At 51.6% G+C, this 19,359-nt stretch overlaps 2 protein-coding genes across 2 annotated transcripts in view; one reads left to right on the top strand and one right to left on the bottom strand.

The window, feature by feature from the left end:
• Positions 1-9,112, top strand: part of LOC133354382 (SPARC-like) — a 19,285-nt gene extending 10,173 nt beyond the window's left edge. Inside the window, exons 2-8 of the mRNA XM_061571184.1 lie at positions 1,444-1,531; positions 2,945-3,059; positions 3,364-3,482; positions 4,576-4,733; positions 5,036-5,148; positions 5,855-5,949; positions 6,680-9,112. Coding sequence (XP_061427168.1) covers positions 1,444-1,531; positions 2,945-3,059; positions 3,364-3,482; positions 4,576-4,733; positions 5,036-5,148; positions 5,855-5,949; positions 6,680-6,720 — 729 coding nt within the window. The 3' untranslated portion in view covers positions 6,721-9,112. The remainder of the gene's footprint in view (positions 1-1,443; positions 1,532-2,944; positions 3,060-3,363; positions 3,483-4,575; positions 4,734-5,035; positions 5,149-5,854; positions 5,950-6,679) is intronic.
• Positions 9,102-19,359, bottom strand: LOC133354391 (integumentary mucin C.1-like). The gene is made up of 4 exons (XM_061571197.1): positions 19,210-19,359; positions 16,263-16,631; positions 13,886-13,970; positions 9,102-11,832 (listed from the first exon to the last, which is right to left on the bottom strand). The coding sequence occupies exons 1-4, from the start codon at positions 19,271-19,273 to the stop codon at positions 11,736-11,738; spliced, it is 615 nt and encodes a 204-aa protein (XP_061427181.1). The 5' UTR covers positions 19,274-19,359; the 3' UTR covers positions 9,102-11,735.

The following is a 19,359-nucleotide window of genomic DNA, read 5'->3' as shown; positions in this document are numbered from 1 at the left end:
GTGACCCTACTGGCGATGGGTAGCCAGTTGAGAGCACGGAGACAGGCTAGTGAGTCGAGACGGGGATGAGTGTGGACAATGACGACGCGTGCTAGGTTATTTTGTAGTGATGATGACAATATTAAGCATTGATTCATGGAAATGACATAAACATTTGGCCGGTCCTCAGAATAGCCTCAATTATTTTCCGTCCGCCCGTTGCCAACGTGGAAACCAGGGCCAGTGATCCGTCACGGCGAACGGATTCATCAGCGTCGCGTGACCGTTAGCCGGCATCGTCCTGCACAGGCGGCGGCGTCGTTTTCACAATGTTGGCCACGTGCGGCCAACCTACAAAGGGGTCAAACAGATGAAAATGTGTAACACGTAGGCGTTCACTAACGATATAATCCATAATACAAGCTTTTTGGGGGTTTAGAAACGTCGTACTCAGATTGTAAATGTTGTGGCTTGGTTCTCCAACACACCGGTATGCTGTACTAGTGACGAATTGGCACGTTCTGTTTACGTGACAACCCTTACTAATTGGCTGTGTTGGGTGGTGGCGGGTTTAACGACACATTTATATATGTACGCGATCTGACCCAAAAAACAACCTGTATTATGGAAGACATAAATGTTGCACGTGCCAGATCTGGGCTGCGAGGCACATTGGGCAGCTGGCTGGGTAACCAGCAGCCGTTGTCCAGCAGTGAATAGACCATGGCTGATGATGACGATGATGTATTAGTGGAAGGCAAGTGTTGCGGTGATGAGACCGCGTCGTGCGCAATCATAAAGAGGCGGGTTCAAATCCCGCGGTCGATAGAATGGGTGTCACTTTCTCGAGAAGGCAGTCGTGGTCTCATGGATAGAGTGGGCCCTGCTGTGGCAATGTGGAATTTACACCACTCGCTCGGGGGGGGGGAGTCTGTTAACAGAAGTTGAGCGTCGGCTCGGGATTAATTTCTCACTGAGTATTTTCTAAGTCGCGACTGGACTGGAGTAGGCGTCACGTGCCATTTTGAAAATGTTTTTTTTTTTCCCCCCGTGCTGTTGCTGAGCCAGAGAGACGCAACTGAGTTTAACCCCTTGTGCCACCCACTATCACGTGAGCATATCCACATGTCCCTCTGTCCACGCAACCCCTTGCCCCCCTGTTCCCATCTCGCCATACCCACATGCCCCCCTGTTCCCATGCTCCCCATGTCCTCATACCCTGCGTCCCCTTTGCCACCCGTGTTCCCACGTCCCCGTGTCCCCTTGTCCCAATGCCTCCACGTGCGTTGAACTTCGTTTTGCCACCGCGCGTAGACAAACCCGCGCTGCCACGACCTCCCCTTCTCCACGTTCCCATGCAACCGCGATGCCCGTTTAGTCCCCGCGTCGCAACGCCTCCTCATCACCGCGTACTGCTCCGTATCCCCATGGCACCCCCCCCCCCCATGCCCCCTTGTGTGCCAGGGCTCCGCAGGGAGGGAGACGAACGGGGAGCGTGCCCTCGCCAATGCAGGCGGCCGTCTCGTGCCGTACTACGGCCGCACCGAGCCAGGTAACCTGGGGCGGCTCCTGGGGAGGGACCGCCAATCTCACCGCGCCGCACGCAGACGCAGACGCCGTGCCCGGCCGCCTTTGTCTCCCCAGTGCTGATGCTTACACGCACACACACCGCAGCGGGTGATGCATTTCAGGCTGAGTCGACTTAGAGGAGGCCCCCAGGACCGCTTCGGATAATCACCACTGTTGTTGTTTTTGGCCGTGAACGGGAATCGAACTCGTGTTGCCGGGTTCGTGCTAACGGCTACACCCCCCCCCAACACACATTTATTCACCTCGGCGTATTGCGCAATACGGTAAAACTGAAAACATGTAAACACCCCCGTGCTTAGAAACGATGTTGACTTGGCAACCGCTCAAACTCGGCACTATTTCTCACGTTAATTTTGGATAACCTCGCAGGAGACCCATCGGCTCACGAATCTAAACGCTCCCAGCCGTGGCCACGGATCTCGTGGGGGATTATTGTGTCCGTCCGTCCGTCGTACATCCAAAAATGGGAGGGGTGGGGCTGGGTGGAGAGGGGAGGGTGTGGAGGGGCTGGGTGGGGAGGGTGGGGAGGGGCTGGGTGGGGAGGGGTGGGGCTGGGTGGGGTGGGGCTGGGTGGGGAGGGGCTGGGTGGGGAGGGGGTGGTCACCCCGTGGTGCCCTTATAAAACTCAACGTTTAACCTACTCACGCCGGCTTGTGCCCGCCCACACAGTCGGGCATATTTGCGGAATACACCACGCCGCCGTTGACCCTGGCCATTGACCTAGCAACCCAACGTTCCTACCAGCTCCCTCCGCAGGAATGTGTTTATACACATCTATGCCTATGGCCATATCGTTTTCAATGCATACTATCTTGCCAGACCACCGAGTATAAGACGGGTTGCTATAGGCTGCTGCGAGGCTACACATTGGCAGCACAGGGCAGTGCAGCGAATTTAATTGTTGGATGGTACCACTGCTCGGTCTATGCTTCCCACCTTCACCGATCGGCACTGACCAGCCTGGTGAAGTATGTTCAAACAATCCCACAGCCTAATTAATCATTGTTCTTAGTATTTCCATTTATGTAGGCTTGCAGGTACACGTGTGTGTGTATTTATAAATAGCGGTAGTGTAGTGGGTAGCACACTGACCTATGAACTCAGCTGCCTGAGTTTGATTCCCGCTCTCGACCAATGACAGCGGCGAATATTTGAACCGGCCATGGGCCTCCTCTAGGTCGACGTAGCCTTAAAAATGTGTACCTGTTGCGGTATGTAAACGTCAGTGCTGGGGAGAGAAAGGCGACCGGGCGTGGTGTTGGCCACCCACCCCCTCGCGTCCTGAGCCAGCCTTCGTCGGTGCTCGCTCACAGCACTTGCCCCAACAGCCTGGTGAAGGCTATACGGGGGATCTTTGTCTTGTCGGTGTGTGCAGAGCAGCTGTGCCGGCTGACGAAGTGCCGGAAACCTGCGGGATCCGTGTGCCACGTGGTCACCACGGAGAACGGCACACGCATCTCCAAGTGCATGTGTCCTAAGACTTGCCCCGGGTAAGTTAGACTCCTGTATGTGGTCACTCGTTGGGGGTGAAATTTCGATTTAAAGCTTTCGTGACTGCAGGGATTCATCTTCTTGGTTCTTTCGGTAAAGTCACGTAGAATGGAAATAATAAAATAATACAATAATACAAATTAAACACCTGAGGACGGCTGCTTGCGTTGTGGCCGAAACGTCGTGAGAATTATTTTATGTCTGGTACACAGCCAACCGATTAGCACGGTTGGCTACGCACGATGCTGAAAGAAGTTCAACACAGGTACGTTGATGTGCTGTGCTGTGGCGTGCGTGGTACAGCGAACAGAAGCCCGTTTGCAGCGCGTACGGGCGGCAGTACGACAACGCGTGCCTGCTGTACAAGGAGGCGTGCAGGAGGCGTAGGCGAATCGGCATCTCCTACTACGGCGAGTGCATAGGTGGGGCATGCGTGTTGTGTGTGTGTGTCTGTGTGTGTGTTTCTGTGTGTCTGTGTGTGTGTCTGTGTGTGTGTGTGCGTGTATCTGTGTGTGTGTCTGTGTGTGTGTGTCTGTGTGTGTGTGTCTGTGTGTGTGTCTGTGTGTCTGTGTGTGTGTCTGTGTGTGTGTGTGTGCGTGTATCTGTGTGTGTGTCTGTGTGTGTCTGTGTGGTCTGTGTGTGTGTGTGTGCGTGTATCTGTGTGTGTGTGTGTGTGTGTCTGTGTGTGTGTGTCTGTGTGTGTGTCTGTGTGTCTGTGTGTGTGTCTGTGTGTGACTGTGTGTGTCTGTGTGTGTGTGTGTCTGTCTGTGTGTGTCTGTGTGTGTGTCTGTGTATCTGTGTGTCTGTGTATCTGTGTGTGTGTGTATCTGTGTGTGTGTCTGTGTGTCTGTGTGTGTGTTTGTGGTGTGTCTGTGTGTGTGTGTGTGTTTGTGTGTCTGTGTGTGTGTTTGTGTGTCTGTGTGTCTGTGTGTCTTTGTGTGTGTCTGTGTGTCTGCGTGTGTGTGTGTGTCTGTGCGTGTATGTGTGTGTGCACGTGGGGAGCGGTAGGGTAGCGGTTAGCCCACTGCGCTACGAACCTGGCTCACCGAGATCGATTCCCGCTCACGGCCAAGACCAGTGACGATTATCTGAACTGGTCCAGGGTCTCCCCTAGGTCTACTCAGCCTAAAATTGGTACATGGTGCGATGTGTAAACATTGCCCCCTAGGGAGACAAAGGCGGTCGGGCATGGTGCTGGTCACCCTCCCCTTCGTGTGCTGTTCCGGCCTTCATAGGTGCTCGCTTAACAGCACTTGCCCCTACAGTCTGTTACAGGCTATACGGGGGTATCTTTGTCCTTGTGCTCTATAATAGATCTCTCCTATAGGGTCAGTCCTATAGCTCTCTTACTCTAGAGTCCGCACTAAAGATCTCCACTGCTGAGGCCGTACTACAGCGGTCCGCACGCGGTGGTCCACCCGTGGCCCCCCCGTGATCCCCCCGTGGTCCCCCCGTGGTCCCCCCCCCGTGGCCCCCCCGTGCCCCCCCCCCCTGCCCCCCCCCCCCCCCTTGCAGCCAGGCAGGGCGCGTGCTCGGACGCCGAGGGCGGCCAGTTCCCCTTCCGCCTGCTCGAGTGGTTCCTGCACCTCAAGGAGATCGACGCGTTCGGCACCGTCGACCCCAGCTCCTCGCAGGCGACGCTCGACAGGCAGCAGCGCACGCTGCTCGCCGCGGTGAGCGTGGGGGCGGGGGGGCGGGGGGGAGGTGGGGAGGGGGGGCTCCCATATCTCGAGACCTGCAAACACAAAAAAACGTGCTGCTGTTTCGTTGAATGGCGTTGAATTCGTTTTTGTTTGACATAAAGGTAAGGGCCCGATTTGAACAAGATTGGGATTTCAGAACCGCCCCTCTACCCACCTCCTCCACCCACCTCCTCCCACCACCTCCTCCCCCCACCTCCTTCCCCCCACCTCCCCCCAACTTCCCCCCACCACCACCCCCCTCCCCCCCGTGCTTGCGGGCCTCGTGATCGCAGTGGAAGTTTGCGGCGCTGGATCGCGAGGGAGACGGGGAGCTGAGTCGCCGGGACATCAAGGACCTCCGCTTCCGCCTCATGCCCCTCGAGCACTGCGCCGAGCAGTTCTTCCGGTACCACGCGTCCCTCCTTCACTCCCTCCTTCACTCGCTTGGGTCCCTCCTTCACTCCCTCGCACCCCTCCTTCACTCCCTCGCACCCCTCCTTCACTCCCTTGCACCCCTCCTTCACTTGCTCGCATCCCTCCTTCACTCCCTCGCACCCCTCCTTCACTCGCTCGCGTCCCTCCTTCACTCCCTCGCGTCCCTCCTTCACTCCCTCGCGTCCCTCCTTCACTCCCTCGCATCCCTCCTTCACACACATCTCTTCCATCTCTCCTGCCTCCCATCCTTTCTCACGACCCTCTTGTATCCCATCCCATTCATCCTTCCCATCCCATCACCAATCCTAACCCCCCTCTACCCCATCCCTCCTATTGCTTCAATCCCTACCGCCTCCAAGCATTCCAACCCCTTACATCCATTCAATTCCTTCCAAATTCTCATCCCTCCCATCTTTTCCATCGATGCTGCATCCCATATCACCTATGCATCACCTGCGTTCCTGTATCACATCCCTTCAATCTCTGCTGCCCCCCCCCCCACCACCGACATTAAATGAGTACCTGGTGCGGGGTGTAATCATCGCCACTAGGGAGACAAAGGCGGCCGGGAGTGGTACAGGCCACCCACCTCCTCGCAGTGCCGTGCCGGCCCTCATAGGCGCTCGCTGACGGCACTTTCCCCGAAAGGTCTTTATCTTTGTTGTGTGCATGGGCAGGTCATGTGACAAGGACGACAATAAGATGATCTCGGAGGAGGAGTGGACGAGCTGCCTGGTGGAGCGATCTGAAAGTTGGTACGAGACCTTCATGTGTAAGTGCTCCGGTTCGACGGCTCATCTCGACTTTATCTTAATTTCACCAGACAAGGCTCACTGAGCTGTATGGGTCCTTTTTCAAAAACGACCTGGACACTTACTTGTCGTGTGGAAATGAATAGCTGCCACGTCCTCTGAAGGCATGGTCTATACACGTGGAGGGAAAAGCCGGAGGACCCGGAGAAAGAAACATCCACGCGACCACGTGGGAGAGAGACACACAAATTACAAATATACATGAGTCAGGGTCGGGATGGAACCCACGACCTCCTGTATACCAGGCGAGAGAGATAACATCTCGCAACTGCCTCTGTCCATCTGTCCCTGCGTCTGTCTGGCCCTCTGTCAATAACGTGGAAGGGGTGGGGGGGGGTTCACGATAACTCTCGTAATGATGATACAATGCGAGCGAAACTCAGATAAAAGAAAGTTGCGTTGCTGTTAGTGAAGTTCCCTCGAGAAAACCAGCCACGTTGATCAAAGCCTCGCACAAAAAAATCTCGCGGACAAAAGCATACTTTTTGTTTTTTTCGGAACCAAAGAGTATGGATCCCTGCAGTCACAAAAACTTCAAATCTGGACAAAAAGCAGTGCGAAAAGTACGTTAAAAAACACTGTGTCTTGAAACGCGAGGTCGTTATTGTTCATTGATTACGTCTGCTCCGTGTGCAGTAACGAGTCGTGCTTAGAGTGTCACTGCGGGCGTTGCGTGTCGCTGTGCCGCAGCAAAGAAGATGGGTCCAGGCGGCGAGTGGATCGAGTCGTGAGCGAGCTGAAGCCGAGCTGAGCGAGGGATCCGCTGCAGCGTGCCGCTCGCCTCCTCGCCCAGCCCCTGTGTGTGACCCCCCCCCCCCCCATTCACCTCCTCCACCGTTTTCCTACACACCGCCCACTCTGGTAGAGAGACGCTAGCCCAGTGGTCTTCATTGCCAGCTTCCGCAGGCCACTGGCAGGCCACTGGCAGGCCCCTGGTGGCCTTTAGTGCGGGCCCCTCACTTGCGGCCCTCGACAATTCACGAATGTTGAGAACACCCCCACCACCACCACCATCATCGCCGTGCTGCTGTCAAACCCCCAATGGTTTCAAACGTGTAGCACCCCTCACACTGGTGATGTCTTATCGGCGAAAGTGGTCCCCCCTCTGAAAATTAGCGAAGAACGCTGCTCCTTTAACCCCTCGGGTTTGAACAACAGGCAAGTTGGGCAAACTTCTTAAATCCCCAGTCCCTACCGCCCCTGTCCACCCAGCATGAGTCGGAGTGGTTTGCGCCGCAGATAGTCGATCGGCAGGTCGCGTACGGTGGGGTAAAGTGTGGGTACTCACACATTTTTCCAAGGCGTCTTTGGACGGCGTGGAAGAGTAGGCCAAAGCAGCCTCGGGAGGAGCTGTCTAGAGCTCCCTCTGGTGGAGGTCCTTCTGCCAGCAGTGGCGTGAGCGAGCATTTGCAGGGGCTGCGCTTTCACCTGCAACTTCGAGCGTTCAGTGAGGCCCATTTTCATCGGCGGCCCTGAGCCACTGGTTGTAAATTCCACGAGCCTATGACTGAGAGCTCATTACATCCACTCACTGTTGACTTCCCCACGCAAACGGTGGTGTTCGTGGCTTTATCGACCCCCCCCCCCCCTCCCCCCGGGATGAACCATGGGCGTGTAGTCTCCCCGAAGAGTCGACCCCTGGTTTTAAAAAAATCTTCATGCACCAGCAGGAACCCCGGCAGAGAGCAGGGCAGCTGTGGAAATGCTTTGGTCAGCCGACTTTTAAACTGGGGCGCCGCGAGATTTGTGGAGGTGTCAAGACGCAAACCGGCCTTCGCCAACTCGACGGAGATCTGCTTGGCCTCTGTGTAATTCATTTAATCGCCATTGCGTTCGAAGCTTAGATGTAGACAAAGACAAAGATCCCCCGTATAGCCTCAACAGACATTTGTTTTGGTTGGGGGAGGGGAGCAAGTGCCGTTGGCGAGCTCGGTGTAGGCACAGCCGCTCACCAACGCACACTCCGGATATCGGCAGCGCAACATCGGCGCACACTCTTCCCCGATGGAGGCAAAGACGCACACTCTGATAGCCCGCTCGAGACGTGGCGAGATGTTAACTACCTCGCCTGGTATATAGGAGGTCCGTGGGTTCGATCTGACGCCTACTGTATTTTTAGAGTTTGCATGTTCTCCCCTTGGCCACGTGGATTTTTCTCCGGGCCCTACCGATTTTACTCTACCACATTTAGAATCAACATCGCGCGTTTAGAGAGATAATCTTGCTGCTATACATTTCCACGTGACGATAAGCCACTCCGTTGAGCTGTCATTGGTGATTGCCAGGTGGCTTCTGAAAAAAAGAGCTGTATAGCCTTGCCTGGTAAAAGTTTTGTTTATGAACGTAGTTTTAGTTGAAGCAGGGTGAGACCCCGAAAGATCCACGCTGGGTTTCATGCGCAAGAGCGACCCCAGGGGTGTCACCAATTTGATGAAAAGCAAAATCAAAGTCCGACGAATTTCAACGTCGTCTCTTTGGCTCTCAGTGAGGAAAGTCACCTCCAGGCATGATTTGAATCCTCACTGATCGTCAGCCCGAGTTCGTTGAGAACACCAATTGTCCATTTTCGCTTAGTTCTTTAGAATTAGATCACTGGCGTGCATTTACTTTTTTACATTTATACAGTACACCTCGTCTAACTCATACATATGTATCTATTTAGAGTAGTAGAATGATTTTCTATGCTGGATAAAGGCCTTCCCACTCCGCATCCGTCATGGGTGTGTTGTTAGAGCATACTTTATCATTTTAACTAACCCAAAAACCTCTATTGTGGATACTTCACCATGCTGGTCAATTCGGGAGAAGGTGAAAGGGAGCAGGGGTGAGCCGCAAACCATTCCGGGTATCGCTCGCCACTGATGTTGCCCACGGCCTAGGAGTTGAACTCGGATCGAGCCGGGTTCATAGTGCGCTCAGATGGCCACCCACGCCACTGCTGCAATCCGCGATATTTAGTTACAGAAATATGTGAGTTCGGGCGCTTTAAAGTTGACAAACGTTTTCCTTGTCTGATGTCATCAAATGTATTTCGTAGACATCAGCAGCATATATTTCAAGATTAATATTTATAAAGATTGAGCATGCTTACATATAGGAATATATATATATATTTGGTCCGAAGACATTTTATTTACATGACCACAATCATTACATTCAGGATCAACAAAATATTAATATGATTATTATTAGTTTAAAATCCACCTCGCGTTCAATTCTCGACAGTTCAATTGCATCGTGTCACTTTGCCGCGAGCAGCCTGGACACAATCGCCTTCACACAATCAATGTATTTCACTCAAAGTTGCTGTTCAAGTCTAAAGAACACATATTTTGCGCAGAATATGTGACTCGAATTGCTCTCGGGAACTTTGTAGGAAGATGCGATGGAACACTTCCAAAATGCAGTTTGTAGGAATGATTCGGGATCTTGCTCATCAGCAAGTCCTCGAATCCCATCGTCCCAATCGTCTCCACGATCACTTAACAGTTTCGCAAGCCTCAATTTATACGCCGTGATGGCCAATCCCGTGCTTACTCCTTGGGCTCCTGGCCCACGATGGCTGGGTTCACCGGAAGGATTCGATCACAAGTTAATTGGAACATCATCATCATCAGAGGCACTAAGCAATGCGAGGACATCCGTACATTTCAGAACGCCGTGTATCTGTTTGTGTGGCGATCACGCAAGTCGTGTTTCACCACGCCTGAATGTCACTTGCGTTGTAATAAAAACAACTATCCAAAAAAAAAAGTCAACATTGTTATTCCGTGGTTAAACATCCTTAGATAATGTGTTTTATTTAAGTCACAAATATACTTTGGTGCAGGGTTGCCACCTGTCCCGGATTTCCCGGAATCGTTATTTTGTATAGGTAGCTGCTGCTGTTCTGAGATATCGGTCAGTCTTTGCTCGGGGTCATTACAAGTCGCGTAAATGTTAAATAATCGACCCCCCTCGCCCACACAACAATGCGCTGCTTGTACCGTGAGCGCGATAAATCGATTTGAACCGATGCATTGGTTACGACAGATAATCGGTAATGATGAATCACTGTAATCGATGGACAATCGATGGCTTATCGATGACGACGATGATGACGACCTTGTCACATGCTTCCAAACATTGCACACCTAAACGACGGCCAAACGAAGCCGTCCTGAACTCATTTACAACAACAGCGACTCGTACAATTCACCCGCGTTACATGGACCCACCACCGTGCCGTGCCACACAAAGGGGGGTTGGGTCAGTCGTTTCAAGTTGTGTCCCATTGACGCGAGACGCTGTTGAGGTTGAACCTTTTGATCTCCTGAAACCACGCTCACCCATCCGTTACCAGCGCACGGTTTTTTTTGTTCCGTAAGTTTGTGGATTTTTCTCCACCCCCCCCCCCCCCAGAAGCACACACTAACACTCTCTATTGAATTGTCCCCGGGGCCACACCGGGACCCAAAGTTCACATGTGGACGACACGGATACAATCACACCACGCCACCGCATTGGAAATCTGTCCCATTCGGTGGTGGTTGGTGGTGGTTGTGGTTGATGGTTGTGGTTGAAGGTGGTTGGTGGTGGTTGATGGTGGTGGTTGGTGGTTGATGGTCGTGGTTGGTGGTGGTTGATGGTGGTGGTTGGTGGTGGTGGTTGATGGTGGTGGTTGGTGGTGGTTGATGGTGGTGGTTGGTGGTGGTTAGTGGATGGTGGTGGTAGTTGATGGTGGTGGTGGTTGTTGATGGTGGTGATGATGATGTTGACATTTAACAAACAACGGTTAAATGCGCAGCCCTGCAATTGCTTGTTCACCCCACTGCTGGCTGAAAGGCCTCGGCTCGAGAAGGAATTTGGCCTACTCTTCCACACGAGGCCACACATCTTGGCAGAGGTCGAAGTACCCCATCAAACGTGACCTGCCCACCGACTGCGTTGTACTCGTGGCAATGTCACGAATCTTCTATTGCGAATGACCTGCGGACGACGACATCACAGAACTAATTCTGAGCTCCATTTCGCTTCTCATCCACACACCCAGGCGGCGCTATACCTCACGCATGCCCTGTCACCGATGTGCTCACTGCGAGGCAATCAAACCAATTCCGCTTCTCAGCGACAACGCAGCGATTCAAGAACACGAATCGCCGTCTTACGTGCAGTCATTGGCAACCCCCCGCGGGCCGAGACCACGACACTCGCTCTCCCAACTGAGAGAACACGATTTGTCCTCTTCGCCGATTCAAACCCAAGCCTCTCGTGGGTGCTGATTCACTGCCACGTGCTTCCCCCCCACACCACACACAGCCAGCTCAATGGGATTCCTGTGTCGGTTGATGAGGAGGGGTAGCGAGCGCCTCGTTTGATTTGATCAGTGCAAGTGCAACTGCAGCCCGTTGATGTTGCTCGACGTCCGACGTTTCGCTGCACGTGCCCGAGAGAAGAAGCGGATGGTTGAAGAAGAACTGGCCGTGAAGAAGCTTCCCAGCACTCGGAGCAAAACGTCGGACATCGTCAAAAAAAAACGCGGCACAACCCGAAGACACATCGCACACCGGTCCAATAAGATATCTTTTTGGTTATCTCCAAATAGATGTCGCTTATTCGGGCAACATAGCAACAACTTGTACAGCCGGGAAATGCGTTACAGCCTGGGACCATAGCTTCTGCTACAGGGGCTGATGACCCCAAACCGTGACGCGTGATGAGTTGGACCCCCTGATGAGTGGACGAGCGCGGGGTGTCGGAGGAGGCTTCATCTTAAGTCGTTCTCGTACAGCGGATTTTCATAGCTTCCGATGTCGAGGACGGAGCCGTCAAACGCCTGGTTTGGCTGGGCGTATACCCTTCGTCTAAACGCACGCGCGCGCACACACAGAGAGACGCGCCAACACACACGTGAACACACAAACATACCCACAAACACACAGACAGACCCGCCAACACACGTGAACACGCAAACATACCCACAAACACACAGACAGATCCACAAACACACACGTGAACACACAAACATACCCACAAATACACGTGCGCACACAAACAGACCCACAACACACAGACAGACGCGCCAACACACACGTGAACACACAAACATACCCACAAATACACAGACAGACCCACAAACACACGCGCGCACACAAACAGACGCGCCAACACACACGTGAACACACAAACAGACCCACAAATACACGTGAACACACAAGCAGACCCACAAACACACAGACAGACCCACAAACATGCACGCGAACAAGCAGACAGACCCACACACAAACCCGCACACACAGACAGACACACACACAAACACCGCACACACAGCCAGACACATACACAAACACCGCACACGCAGACAGACCCACACACAAGCCCACGCATACAGACACAGACCCACACACAAACCCGCGCACACAGACACGCACGGATCGAATCGCATCATTGATACATTTGGTATTCGCATCGTGTTTACAGAAGCAAGGCACTCACGAAAGCGCTAGGGGGCGGGCGCGGTCTGAAGTAGTCGCGAATTTGAGTTCCTGTAGGCAGGTTTGTGTGTCGGTCTGCCTCTTCTTCATGGGCTTTTTTCTGTAAGGTCTCTTGTAGGTTCTCATAGGGTTTTGTGAAGGTTATCTATTGGAATTTTCTACGAAGGTTTTTCAATAATGGGGTTTCCTCGGGAGTGTTCGTATAGGGTCTCCTATCGTGCTTTCTGTAGGGTTTACTCTGATAAATCAAAAAGGGTTTCCTAGAAAGTGTTCCTATGGAGTCTCCTATAATGCATTCTGTAGGAGTTTCCTAGAAAATGTTCCTATGGAGTCTCCTATAGTGCTTTCTGTAGGAGTTTCCTAGAGGGTGTTCCTATGGGGTCTCCTATAGTGCATTCTGGAGGAGTTTCCTAGAGGGTTTTCCTATGGGGTTTCCTATAGTGCTTTCTGTAGGAGTTTCCTAGAGAGTCTTCCTATGGGGTCTCCTATAGTGCTTTCTGTAGGAGTTTCCTAGAGAGTTTCCCTATGGGGTTTCCTATAGTGCTTTCTGTAGGAGTTTTCTAGAGGGTTTTCCTATGGGGTCTCCTATAGTGCATTCTGTAGGAGTTTCCTAGAGGGTGTTCCTATGGGGTTTCCTATAGTCATATCTGTAGGAGTTTCCTAGAGGGTTTTCCTATGGGGTCTCCTATAGTCATATCTGTAGGAGTTTCCTAGAGGGTTTTCCTATGGGGTCTCCTATAGTGCTTTCTGTAGGAGTTTCCTAAAGAGTGTTCCTGTGGGGTCTCCTATAGTGCTTTCTGTAGGAGTTTCCTAGAGAGTCTTCCTATCGGGTCTCCTATAGTGCTTTCTGTAAGAGTTTCCTATGGGGTGTCCTATAGTGCTTTCTGTAGGAGTTTCCTAGAGAGTTTCCCTATGGGGTTTCCTATAGTGCTTTCTGTAGGAGTTTCCTAGAGGGTTTTCCTATGGGGTCTCCTATAGTGCATTCTGTAGGAGTTTCCTAGAGGGTGTTCCTATGGGGTCTCCTATAGTCATATCTGTAGGAGTTTCCTAGAGGGTTTTCCTATGGGGTCTCCTATAGTCATATCTGTAGGAGTTTTCTAGAGGGTTTTCCTTTGGGGTCTCCTATGGTGCTTTCTGTAGGAGTTTCCTAAAGAGTGTTCCTGTGGGGTCTCCTATAGTGCTTTCTGTAGGAGTTTCCTAGAGAGTCTTCCTATGGGGTCTCCTATAGTGCTCTTTGTAGGAGTTTCCTAGAGGGTGTTCCTATGGGGTCTCCTATAGTGCATTCTGTAGGAGTTTCCTATGGGGTCTCCTATAGTGCTTTCTGTAGGAGTTTCCTAGAGAGTTTTCCTGTGGGGTCTCCTATAGTGCTTTCTGTAGGAGTTTCCTAGAGGGTGTTCCTGTGGGGTGTCCTATGGGCTCTCACCGGCAGTGCTCGTGGTACATGAGCCCCAGGGTGACGAGGAGCGCCACCACCAGGAGACACACGGTCACGATGGAGGCCACCTGGCCTGGAGGAGGAGGAAAACACGAGTGCGCGTGCGTCACTAAACACAAAGACGAAGATCCCCTGTGGAGGCTTAACAGCAGAGGTCGCAACCGGGTACCCGATACCCGTACCCTACCCGATACCTGGTGCGGCCGGGTACGGGTAGGCCGTGAGTCACCGGTGAGTAACCGTTTGTCACTCATTTCGGGTAGGGTACGGGTAGCGTACGCGTTCCTGTACCCGGCCGGGTACGGGTACCCGTTTGCGACCCTGGTGCGGCCGGGTACGGGTACGGGTAAGGAATCAAAACCCGTTTGCGACCTCTGCTTAACAGACTTTTGGGGCAACTTGTTTATGTTATTTACTGTGAAAATTCCGCCAGTGCCTATGATCGCTGTTTCATTGCTTTCATGGCTTTACTTTGATGATTTCGAAAAGTTTTTTGGTTTGGCCATGTTTGTTTGTTGTAGCACGGAGTAAGACTGATGGCCTTAATCTAAGTTGTCTTGTGGTTGTTGTTGTTGTTGTTTGACTTGCATCCCACTGGAATTTGGTGTGCGGTTTTTTTCTGCAATATTTTGCTGTCTTTTCTTGGATTTTCTGTTTGCACTCAGTTACATAGTCACTTTAAGATGTATTCTTGTTCATGTTTTTGTTTTTTGTTTGTTGCGGTTGCACCCGATTCAAGAGCCGAATGGCTCACAGGGCTATACCTAATAAATGAACTTGAACTTGAGTGAGCCGCACCCGCGAAGGGCCGGCACGGTAAACGAGGGGCGTGGGTGGCCAACACCACGCCCGACCACCTTTGGGGCCGTCCATAAATGACGTCACGCGATTTTAGACGATTTTTGACCCCCCCCCCATTCGTCACACGGCGTCACAAAAAGTCAGACCCCACCCTTAAATATGACTTCACAAAGCTCTGCACCCCCCCCCCCCCCCCATAAAAAAATAAAACATGCTTCAAATCGCTTTAAACTATTGTCATTGTAGTGCGTATATAACGTGGTGCTGCACTCTGATGTTGTAAGATAAACATTGATTAAAACGTCTATTTAATTAAGTAGAACGTGTTGTCCATATTTATTTAAAGTTGCGCATTTTGATGTGACGTCACATTTCTCAAACCCCCCCCCCCCTCGTCACACATGTCTGACCCCACCGCCCCCCCCCCCCCCCAGGTGCTTGACGTCATTTATGGACGGCCCCTTTCTCTCCTGAGTGGCGATGTTTACTAATGCTGTACACACCGCACCAGGTACTCATTTGAGGTTTTGTTAACCTAGGGGGAGGCCCAGGATCGGTTCGGATAATCGTCACTTGCTGGTGTTGGCCGTGGGCAGGAATCGAACTCGGGTTGCCAGGTTCAGAGCACAACTAACTCACCTCTGCGTTACTGCTCCCCACACACGTATACACGCCCCCTTTAGATAATTATAATCAAATGATGGTCCTCTGCCTAACCAGCCACTAGTCCTAGTCATCTCACTGACCCTACCCTGACCAACTAGCCACCCAGCCATTAGTCCTCTCACTAAACATTCGCTGTACATCAAGCCACTATCCTTAATCTCTAATAAGCTCGACAACCCATCACCGATTCTAAACACCACCCATAACCCCAGTCAACTAGTCAACTGACTCACTAATAAACACTACCCCACACTCGTATTTTTAGGTTTATTTTAGCAGGTAAAGCCCATTGAGCTACGTAGTTCATTTTCAGAAGCGACCTCGCCACAAATGATAGCTCAGGAAAGTGACATTTCGTGTCGAAATTTATAGCAGTCGCCAAATACTCTGAACGGACGTTCATTATAAATGTGGAGGGGGAAAAAATCGGAGGACCCGGAGAAAAATCCACGCGACCACGGGGGGAGATAAAGAGAGAGAGAGAGGCACACTCCAAATATACAACAGTCGTCAGGGTCGGGATCGAACCCACGACCTCCTGTATACCAGGCGACGTAGTTAACATCTCCTAGCCATCGTCATGATGATGAGAGAGAGAGAGTCAGAGAGATACATGCAAACTCCAAATATACAGCAGACGTCAGGGTTGGAATCTAACCCACGAACTTCTGTATACCAGGCGAGGTAGTTCACATCTCCCAGTGGCCATGTCCCAGGGGGTGTGTGCGGTGATGGCACGTGCGTATGAAGGTGATCTATGCACGTGTGTGTGTGTGTATGTGTGATATGACGTAGTGACATGAGAGAGTGAGTAATCACGTTGTGTATGAATCTGCCTCCCCAGCTCTCCGCCACACGCGAGCGGCACGTGTTTGCGAGTCCGCGGTCGAGACGTTACCTCCGTTGAGTGGCACGTGCATGTGGTCCTCCTGGCTGGAGTTCTGCGTCGTCGAGGTCACGGTGCTGCTCGTAGAGGTTGTGCCAGTGGTGGTCTTAGATGGGCCAGTGGTGGTCTTAGATGGGCCAGTGGTGGTTTTGGTTGTGCCCGTAGTGGTGGTGGTGGTAGGGGGAGAGCTAGCGGATGTGGGCTTAACCACTGTGGTGGTCAAAGTGGTGGTGGTGGTGATGCTTGATGTGGGGTTGTTGGTGGAGCTGCCAGGTGAACGTGCTGTGGGTGTGGTGATCTGTGAGCTTGTAACAAAGGTATTGGTTGTGGCTTCCGTGGTTGGTGCAGATGTCGATGTGTTGGTGCTCGTCGTTGCTGATACTGGAAAAGAGAAAGATGCAGACATATTCAGTTGCTAGCTTTACACGAGTTTAACAAAAATTATAATACAGATAACGGTGATAAGTCTTCACATAGAAAAGAATCGTCATCAATCGATAAACATCCCAGTCTCAGGGTGACGCATTTTCTTACGTCGGTTTATCCCTCTTAGCGTCTCCTTCCGCCTTGGTCTTTGCTCATCCTTAATCTTACAAGGCGCCTTGAGACACCAGCCCAAGGCACCGTCCAAGTAGATGTAAATTGTGGAACCTCTCTTGCTAGTATCAAAATATTACAATAGGTTTTACACTTTCTGGGAATAAAACATTTGTGTCAAGGTGTTACGACACCAAATAGAATCCTTTTTCAAGGAATCCTGAGTACATTAAGCACATATACTTGTACTCTTAGTTCTTTCGGTAAATTCACGTAGGTAAAAAATGAAATACAAAATAATAAAAATATGCCAACAAAAACATGCTCTGATAAAATATGCATTGTCTTTGAAACGGATGTGGACCAATCAGTAAGATAATTCCAATCAATGGTGGTTGCGGTCAAGAATTGGACTTCTTCATGAGACCTCCCTTGCCAGTATAGAAATAAAAGAATAAGTTTTACCCATTCTGGCAATAGCACAGTTGTGTTAAGATGTTAAAACACCAAACTGAAATCTTTGGCAACGAATCATGTCTGCGTTAACCACAAATACTCGTGGTGAACATGCAAAAAAAAGATGCGCTCGTAGTACATGATGCGTTGCTTTTTAAACTCATTGGTCCACACCAGATACAGCTTTCTTTAGAGCCAAGTCTCAACCAGTGTTAGACCAGAGGACGCCAAAAGGCGAACAGCAGATAGGATTCCTTGCAAAAGGTTTCAGTTTGGTGTTTAAACATCTTAACACAGCTGTTTTATTTCTGGAAAGGGTAAAGCCTTTTCTGATATTTAAACTTCTGTTGGAGTGGTGGGCGACGTGAATTGTTGTACACAGACAATGGGAAAGTTCCCCCACCGATGTTTTGGCTGTGAGCGGGAGTCAAACTCGGAACGCTGGTTTCCTTAGTGCAGCGCGCTAACCGCTGTGCCACCACTCCCCGCACACGCGCACACATGCGGAGTCAGAAATGGTAAAACCTATAGTTAGAAATGTAAATTATTATGAATTTGTAAGCTAGACTATGCTCACCAACACCACTACTTACTCCTCACCACATGGCTCAACAACACGAATATATCAGACTCACCACACAACTCGCTCACACACACACATAAGCTCGCCGCAGCTCACCAGTACCGGCTCCTGGACCTGTGTAACCGTTGGACATGTTTGGCAAGCGTATGTGTACACCAGCAGTGGCTCGAACAAGAAATTGCAGGGCAGCGCCTTTACCGACGTTCCCTTGGAAAAAATCGGGTCAATGAATATCCTGAACGATGACGATCACACCGCGCATCGAATCGTACGTAACGATCATCAGTGGTTTTTGAACGTGTGGATAATGCCCTGCAAATTCGATGCTCGTGTTCGGCTGTAGGTTTACGGAGCAAGCAGAACAACGCAAATGGTATGGCAACAACAACAGGACATAAACAATCGTGTCTTGAATCAAATAAAAAAAAAGTTGTCCAATCGGTACGAGAGGCCTGCCGCCTTCAAAAGCGCACGCAAACATCGATGGCATCGCTGCACGTGTCTTCGCCGCGCCAAATCGGCGACTGGAGGTGTTTCGTAGTTTAAACTTGGCAGCAACACTGCGTCTCAGATGATTAGCACGCACGGTCACGTCTGTCATTGTGACGGTGCCTCTCGGCGCGAGTGCGTGTGTGTTCATCACGTGTGGCCCCCCCCCACAAAGGTGACAGTAATTATTCCTGCAATCACGAAAGCTTCAAATCAAGATTGAACCGCCTCTACGGGGAGGGTTTCCACACATCTGTTAGAGCTTTGAAGAGACTGCGAGAGAAGAAGGCTCCCCTGATCGAGTCGCAACGACCGCTTGTGTTGCGATCGAAACGTCGTGATTTATTTTATTTTCTACCTACGTGACTTTACCGAAATAACCAAAGAGTATGGATTCCTGCAGTCACGAAAGCTTCAGATCAAGAGTGACAGTAATTCCTCGTTTAACGCGCGTGATGCGTTCCTGAATAGTGCCGCGGTGGTTAAGCGAAGCCGCGTTCAGCGAGGAATTACTGAGTTACTGAATCACAGTCGCACTTTAAAATCAGCCTGCAAGTCAGCCGCTGGCGGGGTGAAGAACTGAGGGCACTCCACCGCGTCACCGTATCATTCCGCGTACTGTATCACTCCGCTCAGCTGCGCGACTCAAGAAAGTAGTCCGTCGTCGACCGCTCAGAAACCGCGTTATAAAAGCGCGCGTCCCGCGTTATAACGGGCGCGCGTGTTTTTTGCGTTGTTCTAAAACTATTCCCGAATGAAAGTACCGCGTTGTGGCGAGAACGCGTTGTAGCGCACGAACACCGCTCGTTACCTGTAATTTCAAAATCTTGTTCGGCCCTCGGTAAGGAATCGGGTTCCGCGCAACTACATGGGTGTCGATGGAACGGCACTCACCCACGGCGCCGCATACACACGCGACCCATAGCAGCAGTCGCCCGTTCGGCGAGTTGAGTCGCATCGTTGCCTTGGGGTTGCAGGCGACTCGCTTTGCCGCCCGTTCGGAGCAAGGGACTCGGGTGTCTGGCGCTTGACAGGGAGCGGTCG

Source organism: Lethenteron reissneri, chromosome 47 (genome assembly GCF_015708825.2).
Source record: "Lethenteron reissneri isolate LAM-NWPU_2019-01 chromosome 47, ASM1570882v1, whole genome shotgun sequence".
Classification (NCBI taxonomy): Eukaryota; Metazoa; Chordata; class Hyperoartia; order Petromyzontiformes; family Petromyzontidae; genus Lethenteron; species Lethenteron reissneri.
The sequence above is the reverse complement of the archived record's forward strand: the minus strand, read 5'-3'. Positions and strand labels throughout refer to the sequence as shown.

Bases quoted from the DNA above. Each gene is read 5' to 3' on its own strand.
- LOC133354391 (XM_061571197.1), bottom strand. From the start codon at position 19,273: ATGCGACTCAACTCGCCGAACGGGCGACTGCTGCTATGGGTCGCGTGT. The intron at 16,632-19,209 runs GTGAGTGCCGTT...TCTCTTTTCCAG, and splicing joins GTGTGTATGCGGCGCCGTGG to TATCAGCAACGACGAGCACC. The intron at 11,833-13,885 runs GTGAGAGCCCAT...GCGTGCGTTTAG, and splicing joins ATGTACCACGAGCACTGCCG to ACGAAGGGTATACGCCCAGC.